The sequence below is a fragment of the Strigops habroptila genome, chromosome 8 (assembly GCF_004027225.2).
Source record: "Strigops habroptila isolate Jane chromosome 8, bStrHab1.2.pri, whole genome shotgun sequence".
NCBI lineage: Eukaryota > Metazoa > Chordata > Aves > Psittaciformes > Psittacidae > Strigops > Strigops habroptila.
In genome coordinates, this window is record NC_044284.2 from 8325758 (window position 1) to 8347575 (window position 21818).

Sequence of the window (21818 nt, forward strand, 5' to 3'; positions counted from 1 at the left end):
GGTGGTGGTGACTGCTGCTATCCCCTAGGCAATCTGTCCAGTTTTTCATTATCCATACTATTGGTGGGGTTTTTTTTAATTTCTCTGTTTCAGTCTTGTCTGCTTCAGTTTAAATCCTGTAAGTCTTGTTTTATCTATCTGTCGTACGTTCGGAGAGAAGATTACTACTCTGTATCAGTAGTTAAAGACTCTTTTTACATTGTGCTCTCTCTCTGGACCGCACAGTGTACTTTCAATCTTTCTCCGTAGCTTATTCATCCTAGATCATTCTTGTTCTTGCTAGGACAAAAGGGAATGGTTTTAAACTGACGGAGGGGAGATTGAGATGAGCTCTTAGGCAGAAGTTCTTCCCTGTGAGGGCGCTGAGGCGCTGGCACAGGGTGCCCAGAGAAGCTGTGGCTGCCCCATCCCTGGCAGTCTTAAGGCCAGGTTGGACACAGGGGCTTGGAGCAACCTGCTCTAGTGGAAGGTGTCCCTGCCCATGGCAGGGGATTGGAACTGGATGAGCTTTAAGGTCCCTTCCAACCCAAACCAGTCTGTGATTCTATTATTCTTTTGACTATTGCCACTTCCTCTGTGCATCCTGATGTAGGATACACATCTTGAAGGTTCCATCCGAGGCCTTACCTGTGCCAAGCTCATGTTCCCCGTGCCTTTAACTACTGTATCTATTGTTTTAGCCATGTATACTGCTGGGAGCGTCAGAAAATCCCTGGAAGCCATGTGCATGAATGAGGCAGGAGTCTTGTAGCAAAAGCGCAGTTGGTAATTATAGTAACTCACCCACGTAATGAGTTAGTATATCTAATCTAAATCCAATCAAGTGACCTCAAATGAAGTCATCACTGCGATAAAAGGTTCCTGGGAATGGGCAGGATCTCAGAGAGAGAAGGGGGCATTTTGGTCACAGATTCATACAACCCTTGCAGATCTTGAAATGTAAGGCAGGGCTTATGTGACCGCAGTTCACCTCATGAGTCAGGAGATTTCATTCCCTTGTGCCTGGTCATTTAATCTTGTGTGTACAGTGCAGCTCTGAGGTCAGCAGGTATTACCATTGTCTTACAGAGGAGGAACAAAGATGAAATCAGCTATCCAGGGTCAAAGGAGAAGCGAGGCATTAAGCTGGATACTAAGTTGCTACGTCAAAAAAGGCACTGGAGTCACTTCCTAGGCCCCAGCAGCTGAATGGCCTGCACCCTCATGTGATAGTATGCACTACACTTTCCAGGTCTGAAACCCTGGCAGACACTCAACAAGAAAGGCTTGCTCTTCCTTGCAGTGGGCCATGTGGACACAGAAGGGGTTTGAGCTTGAGTTATTTATACAAATTGGCATGTTATTTCTGCTTTTAAAAGCTCATTGAGGAGATTGCTCAAGCACTGTGATGAGGAGGAAGGGACCGAGCAGGTTGCTGGCGCTGGAATCTCATGTCACCCAGCTAGCTTAAACTCAGATAAGGTATGAGGATGCAAAGTTATGCTGAATTCAGTTCACTTCCTGAACTCGTGAGCAAGACATAGCCTGTCTTTGTCCCATGTCTGAGACTCATCCTTCCCATGTTCCTCATTTTACTGCTGACTGGAGGTCTGATGCAGTCTGCTTATAAGAGCTGCCTTTGGCTACAAAGCCGGTCAACTGAGTTTCTGTTAACATTAGCAAGAGTCCAGAGGCCAGGTTATACCCTTCAGGGCAACTGTGTGAGAAGCAACTACTAAAGGTCAGTGGGGCAGTTGGGGAGAGGAAGTCCCTTATGTGTTTTATGCATATGGAGTGATAAAGAGCAGGAGCTAACCTGGAGATGAAGGACAATGGCAAGAAAAGGAGGAAAAAAACCTTTTCTGACTATCAAAGGCCAGGCTGACTTTGTTCGCAAAGGTCTTAATTAAAGCTACCAAGAACATCAGTTAGTAATGGCAAGTCAGACTGGGACATATGAAAGAATAATGATTTATTCATATTATTCATTATTATTCATATCACATGATAGGGGTTCATGGTTAACTGAGTGTCCCGTGGAGCCCATCTCACTTCAGTCTTCTCCTGGAGTGCATTCCTCCCTAAAATGCAGTAAGAAAGAATCTACAAACGTGTTAGGTACATTTCTGTTCTGTTAGCCCTGTGAGTCCCCAGGTGAAGTATATACAGACCTTTTAGTCATGTCTCTTTCCTCACTGCCCTTGAGGTTTCCTCCTCTGTTTGCATAGTAGTCTCTGTGAGGAGATCTCAACCCTCAGAAAGGCATTAGACTCAACAGAGAAATGAAAAGATAAAAGTAATGAGCAGGGGCTGAGGTGGTTGAATTCCTGGCTCTGCTGCAGATGCTCCGGTGTGACTTGAGCGAGTCATTTGCTCTGAATATGTAAAATGAAGATAGTTCCTCCTCCCTCTCCCTGTTTCCCTCCCTTTATCATGCATAATTAGACTATAAACACTATGGGGCAGACACTCTCACCATGTTTATCCAGCCCTTAGCACAATTAGGTCATGGGTTTTGTAGCATCTAGGAACTCAGCAGTATGATGTGCCAGAGGAAGGGTGTTTGATGTAATAATATTGCAACAGGGCTGATAAAAAGGAGCAGCATGACCGCAGAAATATTAATTCAAAAGCAAACAACATAATCAAGAGGAAGATGCAGTGGCTGAGTGTATTGGGCAATATGTGATGCTGTTTCCAGCGATGGTAGGAGGAGGTCGAGAAAAGCAGGATTTTGTATCAGTCACTGCCTTGCATCTCCCAGGCTTCAGCTAGTCCTTCCTTCAAAATGCTCTTTTAATTAACAGTCTGAATTATAACTGTCTGCAGATTGATTTTCTTGGTTAAACAAAGAAAGCCTATGGCTGTAAAAATGGGCTGAATGATGACAAACAAGCCATGTATCTAACGACTTTGCACTTCCAGCTTCTTTGCAGGCCCATACTTGAACACTGAATTGCTGATCACTGCGGGAACATCAGTGGATATCTTGTGGCTATGTGTGCACACATACACTTAGGATTTCTTGGACCACTCTTTGTCTTTAATGGAGTCTTTTTCCAAAAGATTTCCTCTTCAGAGGAGTTGCCTTGTCTTTAAAGTAATTGCTGTCTTTCTACTCCTCTGATTCAGCATTCTTTCTATAATTTATCAGTGACACTCAAGAAAACAGGATGGCTTCTAAAGAAAAGAATTGAGTTTCAAAAAGGTAAATATGTCTGTGCTAAAGTGTACTCAACCTCATGTAAGTGTATCTGCCTTGGAGAGAGAGTAATGGTAAAATTCAGACAGAGGCAGATGTAGAACTGCCTCCATGACTGAGGCAAGAGCTTCCCTGTGGCCAAGCAAGTTGAATTTCCGTTTTAGCACAAAGAGGCTTAGTCCCCAGTTTCATGGGAGCAGTGATGTTTCCTGCTCATATCTTTGCACTCTGTCTTCTTCATGAACGCAGTAACTTCAGTAACTTCTGATTTTTTCTTCTGGGGCACTCCTGAGCTTTTCTCTGTTAAAAAACACAGAAGAAGAGTGGGAGGCAGGAGGACTATTGACTTGGTATTATAGGGCAAGCAAAATATATCCCTGTTTTCACAAAAAGTTAATCAGAAATCTAGCAATGTAAGCTTTCCATGTGTTGAAGGCAGAAGTCCAAGGAAGCAATATATTCCGTTCTGAATTTGCCAGCAGAGGGAGCATCGCCATGCAATGAATGCAGATGGTTTCCAAGAGCAGGGAAGTTGCTGGAGTCTGAATTTGAGCTGTTCACATTTCAAATTTTACTTGACATTATATTGTTGTGTTGACCAAAAAATTATCTTTTTATATTTCAGAACAGTAACAATATTAGTTATTTATATATAAACTTTACATTTCAAGAATGAACCTACATAGTTAGTAACTTGGCTAAAATGTAGGATTTCTTTTGGTACAAATAAGCCATCAGTTTTTAATGCACTTGTGAGAATAAATCTGTGAATATTTTCATAACAGTTGTGTCTGATATTGCTGCACTGAAAAAAAAATGTATTTCTGGTGCAAATTGCAGTTTGTGAAACTGAATGGAAGAAATAAACCACAAATCCAAGATTCAGAGAGCCATGAACTTTTCAGGTTTGTGTAATCATATTGTAGAAATGACATAGCTTGCATATTTATCTTCCACTTAACACAGTAAATCTTCATGCTTCTTCATTGCCTCACCTCTTCATCTGCTGGGCAGTCCTTATCTGGCTGGAGCTAAAGCAGTACTGAGGAATTTACTGGTGCGACTCTTGACTGCAGCACAGCAAGACACTGGAATGCAGTTTGTATTTATTAAATACAATACATTTATTATTTAATAAATACAATTTATTAAAGGGAGTATGTATTTCTCTGTGCAAGGTGGCCAGGCACTTCGTCGCAGCCTCTAGATGGCACCCAGATTACACATTGTTACTAGAAACTACTACGCCTTGGCCAACACGTTTTATCTTGGCCAGCATATCTGCTAAGCCGTGTGTGGTAGTAGGAGCGTTAATGTCAAAGGAGGGAGACAATGGCTTTGGCTCTGGGCTATAAAAGTGTTTTCATATTGGAATTGGCTTGTTGAAAGGAATCAGAGAAGCACTGTGGAGTGCAGCAGGCCCACTGCTTGTGGCATTTTTCTGCTAATGCAGTCCTGTACTTGCCAAGTGTCAGGAGACACCATCATGGTGGAGGCCCAGATTTACCCCTGTGGCCAGGTTATTGGGCATAATGTCGAAGCACTCACTGAACAGAATCAGAGCACGGTCACTCGAGCTGGCAGGAGGGGGAACCCCCTGAGGTTTTGGCAGTTGTGATGCTCTTATGATGTTTAGACTTTTCACTCGTTCTGTGCATTGTTTTTCCATTGGTTCCAACCCCTTCTCCCTCTTGCCTTCATCTGGCACTGCCCCCTTAAGTGATGGTAGCTGGCAGAGCCTTATGCGGTTGCTCATGTAGTCTTGCTGGTTCTGGAATTGCTTAACCATTTTAGGCTTTCCAGTGAAGGCACTACATACAACCAGAGCAAGACACTTATGCATAGGATGTCTGCATGTTGTTTCTTCATGCCTGTAGTTGCTAGTGTAATGCAAGTTCTCACAAATCAACAGAACTGGCTTTGTGATCTGTCTCAGCATTGTTTGGGAACAATGAAAATCTCAACCATCCCTTTTTGGAAAAGTGAGAGAGGTTCTTTTAGTGACTTTATGTATGAATGGTTCTATATATAAGAGTGTTAGGGCTTAAGGATGGAGTGCCCTGCATGTAGTAGTATTGCTGTGTATAGATGATTAACAAAACTGTGTCATCAAACTGCTAAAGGACTTAGTGCCAGTTGCTTTTTGGATGCCTGTACATATCTGCACTGACTGAAGCAAGAACTTCCCAGGGAAGTTCTGCTTTTCTCATCCATCTGTGAATTTTGTTTCCTCTCATGCAGTTAAGATGCAAGTGTTTGTATCCTGCATCAAAACCTGATTGTGTTTTGCAAGTAGAACGTCATCATTCAGTGGTTATAGAGCACTTTCCTCACTACCCACAGAGGGCTTTATTTCTGATGTCTTTCCAAGTTGCCTGTTGAACTGCCACTTGTGCACAGAGCAGAATGAGTCTGAAGGTTCAGAACCACTGCTGACGACAGCATCACTTGCTCAGCAATTCTTATGCAGGGGCAGTGCTGCATATGCTCTTACTCATACTGTTTTGCTTTTATAAGCATCTGTAGTACCTGTAATATCCACTGAAATGACAGACAATTCAGAAAAAGTGTTTTTCTGCTGACTGAGAAACCAAGTTCTGTCTGATGTTAATGTCTTTAAATCTACTTCCTACTCATCAAGTGTAACAAGGTTTGCTTTTACAAGGAGGTAGTAGAAGATTAAGGCTTTGCCCGTGTGCCCTCTTTTCCTTTTTCATTCCCTTCTTTCCATTATTCATGATGAAAGCAATTAAGAAAAGGGCTTGGATAGCTGGATTTGATCAGGAAGATAATGTGAGGCCTTGGGGACATTCTGTGGCTATCTTAAATTATGGTTTCTTTATAGTTTCTAATCCGAATCTCTGCTGGGTCATTTTCCAAGCCCCAGTAGATCAGTGCAGAGGGATTCTGGGTAGGTTACAGCTACTGCTCTATACCCTACACTGTCACCTCCTGTCTGAAGCCCTTTCCCAGGTTTTTTGAGGGGTAGTTGTGTCACCATTAATTTAGGAGCCTTTTGCAATCTCTATGCTTGTGTATTATGCAAACCCTGAAAGACACAACTCTGGGCATGTAAGAGGGCTCTCCCAAAGGATTTCATGTTTTCCCTTCAGAGAAGAAAGCTTCACATGTGAATTCATTTGCCACACAAAGTTCCCCTGAGCTAGGCCTGTGACTTTTTCTTTATAGCGGGTATAATGCAACCTGTGACTGACATCCAGTTTGCTTTAAGGATTTCTGTACGTGCTTTGCATGTTTTTAAGCATGAGAGAGATTAGGCAAGTTGAAACCATTAATTCTGAGTCTGTATCTTTTCCACAAATGTGTTTGAAGAGCTTTTTTTTTTTTTTACAGCTCTGGTGACTGAGGTAGTGTGACTGGTTCCCCAGGATGGCAGCTGTGCTCCATCATTGCCATGAACCACTTCTGAACTCTGTCACAGAACTTCTTGTGAAGGGAACACTTTTTGTGCTGTGTTTGCCTTAAATCTAAGAACATGATTTAGTTCATGAAAAGCCATTTCTGACTGTTCTGGAAGGACTTGGTGGTCTTAGATCTTCCCAGGCATTTCCAACCTGTCAAACATCCAAGTTTCTAGAAGTACCATTACCTTAGGCCACCTTTGCCAGCCCAGTTGAACCAAGACTTATTAGGGCCTTGAGGCTGGACTTCTCTCTCCCTTGCTCCAAGGCTGTTCCATTTGGAATAGAGATATATGAAAGGCGCAGAAGGAGACGCTGGGTATTTCAAATGCTGTTTCTGTCCTGTGACTGAACATACCTTTGGATTTTATAGAAATTATACACATATAGAATCTCATCTAGAGAAAAAAATATACGTGACTTCCTTGCCAAATAAAACGTCTTCACAAGATAGGAGTGTCTGGGCCTATGGCAGCAGATGTCATATATAAGATGTCAGTCCTTAGTCAGGGGACAACTTGGATGGAAGGTACCTTATGTTATGGAGATAGAGGTCTTCACACATCAAAGTCACAAGTTTTATTTTGCTGGTGACATGAGGTTGACATGATTATATATGGCTGCATCCAATTATAGCAGGGCAGATCAGTAACTTCTCTTTCATCCTGTTTTCTTGGCACATTTCAGATACAGTGAAAGAGATGCATGAGAAAAGCAGGCAGGGGGAGCTTTGCTTTGATTTGTCTATTGTCTGTGAAATGCAAAAGCCTTATTCCAGAAGTAGTTTCTTTCATATTTATTCCAGGCTCTTGTCATCCAACTGTTCTTCTGCTTTGAGATTGAAGAGGTGTATAAACACACAACTCTGTCCATGGGTGCTGAGGGTTTTCTCAAGAACCCTTTCCAGGAAAGAGCCATAATTTGACATTGGAAATTCTCAGTGTAATCTCATGGAAATTAAAGACATGAGGACTGTTGTCTAATCAGTAGCCTAGTTAAGGATCACTGCCACATATCTACTCAGTTCTCAAGCCTGTGTTTGTATTGGGAAGACAGGGCTGTATCAGAGGACCTGCCCATCGTAAACTTCCCCTCTTCTGCTCTGAGTCCTCTAGATTCAATTTTTACAGGAAAAAAACACAAACAAAAGAAACCAAACAGTAAAACGCAAAGAGAAATAGCCCCACAAATCCTAACAATATACGCACTACAGGTTGGGAGGAAATTAAACCCCATATGGTAGGTGGTCAGAGCAAAGGCCTGAGCTCCTGCAGGTACTGAGAAGCCAAGGGCCCATAGAAGAAGGTAAAAATGGCACCGTCCACATGTTTGCCTATTTAGGACTTCTTCCTTGGTCACCGTGGGAAGTTGAGTGAGTTCATGAATTTCAGGTTTACTAGAGGTCATCTCTAGGCTTCCCTTGTCTGTAAGGCATTGATAGACATAGCAGGAACTGAAGCTTCTGTGTCCTTTCCCTTGACAGGGGAACTCCATCCCGGTGTACATCTGGTAGAGTAGGCCCCACCGGGCCGATTGTGACCCTCAGCAGCACTGGGAGCACATGTTCAGTCTTGGGCCCAGTCCAGCATAGCTGGTGGACATTAATTGGTGCCTTTCATACCTAGAATTCATTTCCTCATTTCCCACAAGGTATGGAGGCAATTGTGGGGCTTCTGCTTCTGCCTTAATTGCATACTTTTGTATAATACCCATTAAAAACAAATAATGCATTTGGGAGGGGTCGCAGTCCGAATAGCCTGACATAGCTATGTTTGGAATGATAGATGGACTGTCAGGGATCTCTGCCCTAATTTTTTCTGTAATTTAATTCATAATTATCCTTGGGGACAGTTGGGCATCTTCATTACTTTGTTCCTACTTGCCTGAACAGTTTTTATCTTAGTTTATTGCCATCTGTAAATCTGTGCTCAGAACACTGTTGAAGAGGCAGTGCTGCTACTGCTGAACAGCTGCTGCTGTACTCACTGCTGTGTGAGCCAACTGCTCACAGTTTATGCTGCTCCATCATTACGTGAAAGGCTGGTCTCTGCTGCTTTAATGCTGGTCATTTCTGTCCTGGCAATAGAGGGATTTGACATTATTAAAGGACCTCAATGACATGTATCACAGATTGCACACAGTAAAGGATATGTTGCTCTGCTGGTTACGTGACTTGTGTTGCCATTACAGTGCAATTTGGTCAGGTTTAATGGTGTGAAAGTGATTTTTTGACTTGGTTTGAAGCACTGAATCCTCCCCTCCTTCCTCCATTCAGTTTTGTATTTTCCTTCTTCTGTCAAGAGAGAATACCAAACTTCTTACTGAGAGTCCGTTTTGGTAATAACGCTAGTGCCTTCTTTTTCCAAGTTACCCTCTATGTTTTGAAGTCTAGAATCAGAAACTTTGACGTGTTTCCTTTGATGTGATTTGGAATTTGGCTTCCCGTCTGAGGATTCACACTTCCTCTGTGACAAAACATCCTGGTGAAGGTGACCTGCAGCTCAGGCTGAGGGTCCTTGTGTTCTAGTTTGATTGTTGCCATTCACTTGTGGGTTGGGCTTTTTTTAAGGAATGTTTTTCATTTTTTATTACCTCAGTTTTCAGATTTTGAAATGTGGTGATCATTCTTGTGATGACTGTTAGCAAAACCCAGTTAAAGAGGCATCCAGCATTAGGGTTAAAGGCTGCCATTTATATTTATATAGTTTCTCATTCTAGATATTAATGGACTGAGGCTGGAATCAGCTCAATATCTTTGGGGGCATATGTAGAACTTCTGACAATAGCTGTACCTGAAGCTGACAGATGGCAGTACTATTTTTACCTTGGGAAAGCTTGCTGTGATTTTATACTTTCAACTTGGGATATATCCAGACATCTTCTGATGGTTGAAGAAAAGAAAACTGAGACTCTCACAGGGTAGCTGTCTGGAACAAAGACATTTGCTAGTATTGACAGCGTGGTTTTGATCTCTCTGCTCTGATTTGGATGTGCTCTGATGACTCACATCTGTAGTGCTCCTGGTATAAACCTTCTGGAAAATGAAATCAAAGACTTCTTCCACCTTTGGTTCAGGCTTTGGTATGGGTAGTACCCAGTTATTCAAGTGCGAAACCGTTCTGTATATATTTATGTCACATTTCTGTAGTTTGCACAGTAACAGTTACTTCTCAGGTTTCTCACATAAGCCTCCACCTCACATTTGAAGATGGATTCATTAGAGTTTTGAGATCTCCTGGCAAGGGGTGAATTCCATTTGACTTATTTGAATGTGAAATGTGTCTTGGTACTGGGCTATGAAAAATATGTCCAAAAGTCAAATTTTGGGCTTTGCATAATTACCTATTAAAATGAAGGGGAAAAATAAATTAAGAAACATTAAGAAACAAAAAGTAAGAAACAGGAAGACCTCAGGTCCATCAATAAGTAAAATCTCAAGTATAACTTCCAAAGACATCAGTGTGTATTGAATTAATTGTGTTCCTAAGTCCCTTTTCTAACAATAATTCATGCTAGCCTGCTGCTGTGGGAAATCATTGCTAAATTATTCTTTTCTGTTTATTCATAGACCCCAGACCCCGTTGAAAATTACATCAGTGAAGGAGAGTTTGAAGATGATCTTAGTTCTTCTACCCCGAGCACGATAGAGCTGGAGATTCGTGGATCCAGCCAAGAAACAGATGAAGATTATTTTGAGACCCTGTCACATCAGAGTGGATCTTTGTCAGATGTGAAAACTGAGCCTTTTGAAAGTGCATCAGACACAGAATCTGTTTCCAGTGATGTAACTGGGGAAACTTGCTTGGATTCAAACTGCCTTTTAACTGAAAGAAAAAATCTGCGCTGTAGCCTTCCTAAAGCAAAGGCAGAAAAAACTCTTCATGCACTGAAGTGCTCAAGGCAACCAGAATTCACCCAGCAGGTGCGGTTAGAAGTGTCCTCCAAAATAAAAGCCGCACCGAGCAAGACTGAATTTTGCATACGATCTGCAAAGTCAGAAGGTGAAGAATTGGGTGATGAAGAGCCAACATTAACTAGTAGCACTTCCAACATAGAGAGCCAAGTCAGTGAAAAGGGTATTGTTTCACAGTCAAATAGAAAGTCTGTAGCAGTACTGCAAAGTAAAGCAGATTCTGAAAGCAGTAAAGTGCACTCCTGTACCAACTCAGTACCTGTAGAAGATGATGTTACAAGACAGAAGGAACATCCTGCAGTATTAAGCATTGCTTGTTTAAAAGCAAACTCAGAAAACTGTTTGGGTTTTCCTAAGGTACAGCAATTTTCCTTCCAGTCAGATGCAGCATCAAGCTGTAGTTTGCCTAATCTTCATTTTGAAACAGATGGACCTAACTGTAAAAGTTACGCTGAGACATCTGACTATAAGTGTGAATTAGATTCTATGTCCAGTATAAGATGCAGCAGGAGGAACTCAGTTGACAGTGAGAAAACTACAGGTAAAAGGGAAAAACATGGAAGTACAGACATCATGTTGACATCAGATTCATTCTTGTACCAGAGTTGCTTTGAACCAACGTCTCAGCCACCACTCACAAGGTCAGAGATTACAGAAAGTAAAACATGGCACAGTGTACCTGAAAATATCAGTGCTCAAAGCAAGACAGAATATGTGGAGAACTGTATTCATCTGACAGACAAATTTAGATGGTCATGTTCCAGAATACATCTTCAAGGGCTGGATTTTGAATACACTTGGAAAAACTTAGGAAGGGTAACTGTCAACCCTGAAAAGATAATAAAAATAGAGGGCAAATATGGCATAGAAAGAGCTTTTCTTAATACTGACATAGACTCAAATGAGTGTCAGCTTTTTCAACCAGAAGGTTCTCCCCAGTGCGTTGATTATTGTTTGCACTCTAAATCAGAAACGTGTGGCCTTAGCCCAGAAGCAGTAGGTACCTGTGCTGACAGCTTGTCTTCTATACAGATTGATGCTTGTGAGTGTAATCCGGAACAAAACGAGACTTCATCTGCCCTGGACTGCAAGCCAGTGATCATAAATGCTGAAGAACTTATAAGTGATCAGTACAAAGCTGAAAAAGATCTGGAAGCAGACAGATTCCCTGATGCAACTGATGTTGAATTTGACATTGATGACACTGAGAATCTAACAGCTTGTCATGTAGGTTTTCCTGCTGTTGTGGAAAACAGAGATTGTGATTGTTCTGTAAACTGCAACTCCACTGGTAGAATACAGCAGAGAGGTTTGAAGGAGAATGGCTTTGAATCTGAACTGTCAAGTATGGAGATCATGGTAGGGGAACAATCAGTAGATGACTCTTCTAACCTTGACTTGGGTTGGAAAGTCCCGGAAACCCCGTTGCAGCCAGGTAGTAGTAACACTGGGGCAGAGAACAAAGAGTCCATGCAGCAAAATACAAGTTGCAAAACTGATGCCTTAAGGAGTGACTCTGAGCTAGTAACAAATGAGCATCCTGCACAGAAAGAAAAGGATGAAGACAGCATCTTTGCTGTTGAAACGACTTCTGGATCAGATTATATAAACCAGAGAAGGCATTTAATGACTCTTCCAGAGTTAAAGCCTGCCCTAATTATAGTATCTGTAGAACAGAAAGGACTACAGTGCAAGACACTGAACGATAACCTTCCTCCTGAAGTGGTAACTGAAACATTGAGTAACATAGTGAACAAGGATTTGACATCTGCTCATACTGTCAGCAAAACTCATGATGAGCCAGAGAGAGTTCTGAGTGAAAGCTGTAGCTGTGAAGAGCAAATTCTGGCCATCCACCCCATTCCTCGTAGTGCAAAGCTACTTCCTGGTACAGATACAGCTGAGGAAAACCCAGAAGTTTCACAAGAGAAAAGAGAGAAAACGTATGCAGTTTCATCCTTAGGGTTTACTTGTAGTAATTCCATGGTAACGAGTGCAGAAGTGGAATTTGGGAGTGTTGCTGTATCACTGGACAATGATACACTTATTGCAGAAAGTCAGGCAGATGGATGTGAAGAAGTGCTTTTAAATTCACATAGTGGAAGTGGTGTTATGATCTCTGAGAAAGAGCCCTATAGAATAAAGACTGGTTTTGAATCAGAGATAGAACAGCTCAGAAAGTCACAGGCTGAAACAGGAGAAAACCAGGTGTCTAAAGAAGAGGAATTAAAAGCACATCAAGGAAGAGAGGAAGGCTCATACATAGCTAGTGCAGTAACACTGGAAGCGTGCAGCGTAAGCAATTTGTGTCAGGGGGATGGTGCTAATGTTGATCTTCAAGGGCCCAGCGTGAGCTCTGAACAATCAATAGCCAGGCAAGAAAGTGAAGGCTGTAATGGTTCAAAGGAACAAATAGGTATTTGTGAAGAACCTTCTTTTAGGGAAGGAAAAGAGGGCTCTGCTGCAGAAGACACAGCTAGCCCGAGCAAAGACAGTTCACTGAATCTAGATGTGTCTGATGTCTTTAACTATTCTGTGAAAAGGGAAACCCATAACACTTGCATGCTGGGCCTGGATAATATAAGTACCTGCAGCACTAACAGCGAGGAGATGGATGACAATTCATTGCATGTCATGGGAAGTAACAGCAGTCTCTATAAAGTGCAAAAGCCAACAAAGAATGGCAATAGTGGGAAAGCTTCCAGGTTCTTGGTATTCTCAAAAATGACATCTTTCAGGAAAAGTAAGACTGCCACAGCAGAAAATCAGGGAAGTAGCAGCTTCTTTGGCTGCAAGGCAAAGTTGGAAGAACTGGATGCTGGGAAAGAGGACGAAGACACTGAAAGTTTACAGTCTTTCAAGAGTTGTTCATCTGGCTCAGTCTTCCACAGGAAGGAAAGCTACACCTCTGAGTACTCTGATGATGATGATTTATTCTATGAGAGACCTGCAGGATTATTCAACAGAATGAGCCTGAGGAAGGCTTCTGGTTCTGGTCGGATACTGATGGAAGATGTAGATACAAATTTAACTTCTTCCACACTGACTGCTGTCAAATATGCAGATCGGCAAGTTTCAAGTTCATCTGAAAACAACGAGAGTGAACCTGTGGAATTCTCTGGGACTAGAAAATCATTCCCTGAAAATGAATACAAAAGAAATAAAACCCCTGAGGGTAAGAAGTTCAGGACAAGGTTAGCCTTGGCACACAAATCCCTCTCAAGTTTATTTGAATCCAAATCTCCAGAGAAAGAAAATAGCGAGCAAAGCTCAAGAGTATCAGTGAAAAATGACAAGGAGAAAGCCAAACTTCGCCAGAGCGCCTGGAAAGCTTTTCTAAAAAGCAAGGAGGCAGATGGACTAAAAAGGCCTGTCTTAGCAAGTTTATCACCCACACAGGAGGGTCTTAATGCAACTAGCAGCCATGTAATGAGAACATCATCAGTAGAGCGACAGGATAGTTCCAATGGACACGTGTTTTTTAAACCACAAACAGCTAATGGCTCCTCAACAGACACCAACTATTTTGACACCTCTGTTGAGCCTGTTGATGTCTCTTCACCTGCAGGTATATGGAGAAAACGAATACAGTCCCATGACATGGGCATGAAGTACTCACAGAGCTCAGACTGTGATGAACAACAGGAGGCTCTGAGCAACAGTTTAAATACTTCCCTAGAGGAGTACTGGATGAAATCTCCATTTAGCCCCACTGACTTGCCATTGCCATTTAATCAGTCAAGTCCATCATGTCCCCAGCTCTCAAATTCTGATGGTAAAGACATGCCTTGTAGGCCCATGAGTCCTAAACCACAGAGCCCACGATCCATGTCTCAGCACAAGAGCTTCCGCTATCCTGGAAGAATATGTGCCACTTCGATGATCTCTCTTGGGAACAGCTCTGCAGTTGAAAGCAGTTTGGAGGCTCCTGAGAGACCAAAGACACTGAAACCCAGAGGTAGTCTCTTACTCTCTGTACACTCATGGGACAACGAATACCAGAGGGATGACAGTGGCATAAGCAGTCAATCCCAGATCAGCTTAAACACGGCTTCTTCCATTAGTGACATGCTCCGAGATGAGGTGAGTTGTTGTTATCTGGGAAAGATCAGGTGGTGGTTTGATTTGTTGTCTTTTGTTTTAATGTGGTTTAGGAATTCTGACGAAACTCTTTAATGGCTTAATTAACACTTTGGTTAGATGGGTGTGTAAATATTCCTCTTTGCCAAAGATAGGTAGTGCTACTTAATCTTTCTGTTCAAGACTATATAAATTGAGGCAGTCTTTAAGGAAGGATTTACCACAGTAATCTAAAGGAATGGAGTCATCACAACAGCACTAATGCATAATATGCCTCAGACAGGTTACACAGACACCAGCCTGTGTCCAACCCCAGCTTTTAGCTGAGTTTTACCCCTCTTAAGGCAGAATCAAGCCATGTAACTGGGGTATAGCAACCAAGTTTTTTGAAGTAAAAGGCAACATAGAAATAAATTTCCTTTGCTAGCAGTCACTTTTTAAGAGGTAAAATCTTTCTTTAGACAACGAGTAGCTGTCTTTCAAAGTATCATGAGTCTTTCACAGTCACCATAACTACCCTTTGATTGCCACTAGGAGTCCTTTTCTGCCTTTTCTACAGCAAATAGGAAAAACCAACCCAAACCCAACATGGACTCAGGCTCTCCTTTTCATGTTGTATTGTATTCTACTCCTGGTAACACATTAATTTTCTTGTGATAGGCTGGATCTCCCAGAAACGATAGTATCTTCAATAGGGATTTCTTCATTGGCTGAGACCTTTAAAAGCAGAGACTTCCACTGTCAGTAGGCTTTTCATCCCAGAGAGGATTTCTCAAGTTGTAAATGGCTGTGAGTTTAGGAATCTCTTTCAGCAGCTAAGCACAAACCACCAGAGTGACTGAGATAGATCTGTTAGCCGAGATCTCAGGGCCTGGCATGATCATGCTACTTTTTCAGTGTTGCTGATGATGTCCGGAGCTACTTGAGCAATTCTGCGGCTGAGGGCTCAGAGTATGAATAAAATCATTGACCTGTAAATGATAACCCAAAAGAGCATCTAAAAGAGAGCAGAGATGAGACATGTAAAGCTTTGAACAGGCAAGCCCACATCCTATAGTATAACCATTAGGAGCAAATAAATAATTACTTAAATTGATTGCCAGATTAAATAATTCAAAGAAAACCATGAAAAATTGAAATGGTATGTAAGCCATGTGAAAACAGTTTAATTTTCCTGATTCTTCTGGAGGCCACAGAAGATGATATCTGAAATGGATAAATGCAGCTGGAGCCCAGAAAGTAATGTAAATGTCCCAGCTTTCAGGACATAACGTCTAATCTATTAAAGTAGATAGGGCTTTTATTTATGTCCATGGTCATGATATCATAGTTGTGAAGCAGAACTGCAGCCTGGATTTGCAGGTGAAGTAGTTTTCAGGAATCTCTGAAAATACATCAGAGATACTGGGTAAAGTACAGTTGCAGTGTTAAGTCTTTCCAACATAATTATCATCTGAATACTAGGGATGGTGTTCCTTATGTATGTTGCTAAGTAAAAAGGTCATAAATTTAATGGTGTATTCAAAAAGTGCTTTTCTCTTCCACATCAGTAAAGACATTATTGCATAACTGTGAAGTTCCTTCAGCTCAGTTTGCAGTGTGCCCTCCACTATGGGGATGTTATAGAATCATAGAACGGTTTGGGGTGGAAGGAACCTTAAAGCTCATCCAGTTCCAACCCCTGCCACGGGCAGGGACACCTTCCACTAGAGCAGGTTGCTCCAAGCCCCTGTGTCCAACCTGGCCTTGAACACTGCCAGGGATGGGGCAGCCACAGCTTCTCTGGGCACCCTGTGCCAGCGCCTCAGCACCCTCACAGGGAAGAACTTCTGCCTAATGTCTAATCTAGACCAAACTGTCCTAATATGTCCCATGTTTGGAATCTGTGCAAGTTCTCCTCCTCGCTCCTCTCCAGTATGATGCCATTTAGGACAGAATACTAGCAGGATACGCTTTCCTTTTGCATACCATCTAGTAAATAAAAAGTGTTTCTAGACTGTGGCTTCTCTTACCAATGACAAGAATTGATGTGGGATTGGTTAACTGAGAGTAGATAGGAAGTGCCTGCAGTGGTTTAAGAGTTGTTGTATTTGGGTTTTTCAAATGAACTGTGAGAAACTGAAGATAGTGTTGTCAGATCACAACATTTTCCTGGTATGAAAAGGGACCCCTGAGATCATTCATTCCTCACTGTTGTTATCTCTAATACTGATTCTAATACTGGTGCTACCTGGAGTGGTAATTAGATGCCTCAGGGCATGCTTGGTTTCAAGTTCTTCCAGTATAAAAACTGTGATGTTGTGAAACTACTCATTACAAGCAAATGAGAATGAAGGACAAAACTGTGCAATTCCTTGCTCTTGGCCCAACATCAAGCAAATAAAATGGATAGCATAAAGAACATATCAGGAAGCACAGGACTTAATACATCAGACCTGCAGGCATCTGGAGGCCTTTTCACATTGTATAGCTGAAGTACAGTTGGAAAAGCACTGACAGACATGACTGGTCATTATTCTATTCTCAGAGACACTGTCTGTCTTTGTAAATAATATTATACAGTGTGACCTAAATCCCAGTAGTGGTGTTATTGCAATATGCCATCTAGAATAAGGGTGCAAAGGGCATTGTCCTGTGCCGAGGGAGTGTATATTACCCTCTCAAAGGATAGCAGAGCTGCTGCTTTGAGATGGAGTAGCCCTAAGCCTGTGGAGAAGGCTGAGTGAGCAGGCAGACTGGTTTTAGCCAGCCACTTCTCTTGGGAAAACTCTTCTGAATAGTTCTCGGGCTACCTAACTGAGCTTTGGCATCTTATGTTCAAACTGATCTGAAGCAAACAAAATTCCTGCCAACAAACCCTGTGTTTTCACCTGCTGTTTGTAAAACAGGAGTCTAAACAGCAATGTCAAACACCACCTGAAAAGAGGCCAAATGAGAAATGGGTTCCCCATCGCAAAAGGAGGCCCTCCCAGGTTCCACCATCCCCACACCCTATCTCCACCCTTGAGAGCAAAGCCTGGAGGCTTTCCTTCCTTGCTCCAGATGAAAAAGCCAAGGAGATTCCAGAGAGGAGGAAGAGACCTAAACCCCTCTATAAGTGCTTCAGCTTCGATGATGTTTGGATGGAGAGGAACCAGAAATGGAAGCTAGAGAAGGAGACACAGCCAGAGAGAGGGATTCAGTTGCGACATCTCCCAGAGGACCAGTTAAAAGTAAGAAACAGTACACCATCGTCCTCATTCTCTGGCACTGACTTCCTCTCTGCTCTGGCTGCTTCTATCTACTGTCATCATATTCCTGTCGTCGTACTTTTTGTGGTACCAGTTCTGTCTGCTTTTCTTTGGGCCTAATAGTCTGTGGAGACTGATTTAACATTAAACTGGTCCTTAAGTGATGATCTCTAAAGGTGGTGGGTTTTTTATTCACTGTACGTTAGCAGTTCTTGCCCCATGCCATGTTGGACAATAAGATGCAAGAGCATCAGATTGTTCCGTGAGCTGAAAGGAAAGCAGGGAGCAAATCAAAGTTGCCTTAAATCAATATCAATTAAACTGCTGAAATCTCATTCTGTGCCCTGTGGCACTGCTGTATAACTTGAACAAGGGACTTGTAAATTACACTTCCCTTGTGTCTGAGGCTAACTCCACACTTCCTACTGAGGCAAATTCCTGCTGTGAAGTGCTCAAGAGGACATTGCCATTGGAGTTTTAGCTGTTTGTATTCTCCTCTCCATCAGAGGAGACTTTTAGATCAGCATTGTGATTGCTTGTGACAAATTCTGTGGCTGTTGTGACTCACACTGATGGCGTCTGTTACTCTTGGATCCAGAGCTAAGGTCTGTTCCCTTCAGGGAGAGCCTTGAATCTGTATCCAAGAGCCAAATTTAGTTTTCATGCATAAAAAAGAACTACTGGGGAAAAAGGACATGAGATAGAGGGATACTCCATGCAGCGTCAGATGATAATATGGAAGAAGCTTCTGAACAAGCTTGAAAACAAGTAGCAGAAATTCAAATAAAAGCTTTCCTCGAGGTTTCTGGTTTGGTCTGTTATCTGCATTTGTTTCCCTTTCTCTCTGTTGTCCTGGTTGCATGTTTCTGGCTGCTCTTGCATCATAATGACAATGTTTGAGGGGAGCTGAGGCCCCAGTCCTGCCACCACATCATCATGTGCTCGAACAAATAGTTCTGTGGAGACATATAGCCAGGGTTTCTGAAAAACTGCCCACTGTTCTCCCCTCCTCAAGAAAAAGGGCTAAAAATATGTGCTATTTTGTGTTTATAGGCCTCTTAAAAGCATAATGTTGCCAGTTAATGCTTGGATGAGTGCTTGGTATGATTCTATGACACGTTGCCTACTCTCTCAGTTCAGTGAGGATGCTTCTGTGGCTCAGCCCCACTACTACCTATGTGTTGAAGACCACATGTCATGCTCCTGAGGCATGTGTATGTTAAGATTAAGAAGATTTTAAAAGAAATTGTGTTATTTTTCTTCCTTGTTCAGAGTTCTGAGTGCTTAGTGCTGTCCAGACATGTAACAAGTTAGGGAAAATGAATCCCTGGTAACATAGGCTCAGTGATAAACAGAAGCCAGTAAAGCAGGCTAAAAATACTTCTTACAGTTCCTTGACAAGCTTGGATAGTGATGGAAGTCTAGCCCATGTTGCAATGTGTGTTAGCCAGCACTGAGACCATTAGTGCTTCTAAGAGAAGTGACCAGTTACTTCAACAGCTTCCCCTAGAGCCATCAGAGCACACAGCTTGAATGCTGTCTGTTTTGCTGAGTGACTATACATTTTGATGCTGCCAGAAAACAGCTTCTCCTGTAAGTGTTTCCACCCTTATTTTGTGGTGCAAATTTACCCCTGAATTGAGATCAGCTGTGTAATGATGTGCAGCTGCCCCTCTGCCATTGGCCTTCCCTCGCTAACAGCCTAGGGGCTGCTGGGCCTCGGTTTTCTGAATCATTCTTCTTTGGGCTGTGCATGGAGGTGAGTAGAAGATATTTGGTAACATGTAGGTAGGGTTGTTTCTTACTGTTTCTATTGATTTAAGTATGTTTTGTTGGCTGTTGACACTTTTTATCTTTGCGGGCAGGCCAAGAGAGCACAATGCTAGCTTTAATTGAAAGAACTATTGGGATTCAAGGGCTATTTCCTGTATGCCCATAAAACTGCATTTCTTGGCCTGTATTTTCTATTTATAGTGGTCATCACATGGTTTCTTTTTCCTATTATGTTTTATTCTGTTTTTCCAATGCTCTATTCCTGTAATAATGCTGGCTTATTCATACTGCCAAGTGTGGTGGGAGTGCTCTCACAACCTGCAGTGTTTGAGGGCAGTTTTAGAAGGTTGTGAAATCCCTTTTTATAAGGAGAAATAAATCATCACAAAAGAAGCTTTGTAAGATGTTCATTATCTATTGTGGCTTTGTGACTGGAACAAGGCAACTGTAAGGGCCTTTGGAGATCTGAAATTGCAAGTCTTATGTTTTCTGACACATGGCTGCCTTGAGATGTGTGGCTTCAGTTATGACAAGTCGTATTGTGTTAAGTCAAGATCAGGTCAGCGTATAAGGTGATGTAATGCTGTAATATTGTGGAAACAATAGGTCAGACCAGGGAGGAATTCTTGATTTTTCAAGTGCTGATTTCTGATCCTGCTCTATCATTCAGATCAATGAACACACATGAGTATAGTGGTAATAAGAAGCTATGCTGAAGGCTGGCACTTGGGATTCAGAGGGAGGTGGACAAACAGTCTAGAAACAATCTTTAATAAAATAACCACTTGAAATACCAGCTCTGAACAATTCTATATACCAGCCTTTATTCTGCTTAGGTCCAGTGAACTGCTCGTCTGCTTTAAATGGGAACAGTCTGTGTAAATTCCCAGAGTCAAGCTCAAAGCTTGACCCAGCTGTCCCTTATAGTGAAATGTGACCAGTAACAAGCTGAGCAGCTTCTGATCTTATACCTTAAAGTGTTAATGTGTAACTGGTCATGGCAAGTGTTTGAAGGAGCACCCCTCGAAGTGGAAGAAGAGAAACTCACGTGGGTGTGGATTAATCCATTTTCTTTTGCTTGGTCATTGGCTTTGCCCTTCACGTGGTGATGGGTTTCACGGTGTAGCCTGGGGTTACTTAGGTTTAATTCTTACTTGTTTTATTCTTTCTTATTTTTGATGCAGTATAAATTCCCTTGCTGGAGCAGAGACATGCCCTAAACCACTTATACATGTAATGCTGTAATGGCGATGGGCTCTGGTTTGGGATTTATTTTTGCAAAAATGGTTTTAGTGATGTCTCTGAATGGCCTGTGTGCTCCCATCCTGCTCTTCCTATTTTGACAAAAACTTAAAATCCAACTGTTAAGCTTGATGCCTCTCAATCTCCAGTGCACAGCAACAGAAGCACAGACATGGCTTCTACATGCATTGGTTAGAACACAGTTTCTGCACTGCCAAATTAGAGAGATTCCAAAAAGGCCCATCAAGGGATTATACCCAGAGGGGGTATAGTACAGAAAAAGCTCTCCCTTTTATTTTCAAAGGGAAATGAGAAGCAGTGAAAAATAGATCTTTAGCTTATTGCCCTGAATATGACTCATGGAAATCTGATTTTACCCCATCTCAAATAAGAGAAAATTAAGTTTTGTTGTGTGCTACCATGGTTATAAGCACTGTGGGCACCTCAGTTAATCTTAGAGTAATCAACACACTTTGGAGCAGGGATTGAGTGAGATCAGTCTCCTCCTGTTGTGCACCTGACAAGGCACAGGCACACAACAGGGGTAAATGCCAGGCACTGAAGGTTTTGCTATGCAGAAGAGCACAGAAATAATCTCCTTGAACCTATAGCAGAAAAGGCAGAAGAGAGGGTCTTTACTATGCTCTAGTCCCTCATCTACCCTCCTCTCCCTTGTAGATTGGGGAAAGCCCTGCCCACATATTATGAACATCTCTGAAAATGCTGCTTCTCCTGAGTTCGGGTTGTACTGGCCTGGCTCCCATGCTGTAGAAATGAAAGGATGCCTGTACCTGAAATGTGCTCTGATGTCCTGGGGATTAATAAGAATGAAGCCTGCAGTTTTTATTGTAACAGCCCTAAGGCAGTTACAATCAGGAAGTTAATGCTTCCTAGTCTTAAACAGAATGATAATGCTTTTTACCACCTTTCGTGTAAATAACCTAGACTTTACCCTTGGCATTTTCAGAGCTGTAGCC

The 21818-nt window shown here is 42.2% G+C and overlaps 1 protein-coding gene across 1 annotated transcript in view; it reads left to right on the forward strand.

Moving 5' to 3' along the window:
* Nucleotides 1–21818, forward strand: part of ARHGEF4 (Rho guanine nucleotide exchange factor 4) — a 209474-nt gene that overhangs the window by 79823 nt on the left and 107833 nt on the right. The window contains 2 exon segments of the mRNA XM_030495802.1: nucleotides 10172–14599; nucleotides 17485–17808. Of these exon segments, the coding sequence (XP_030351662.1) occupies nucleotides 10172–14599; nucleotides 17485–17808 (4752 nt within the window).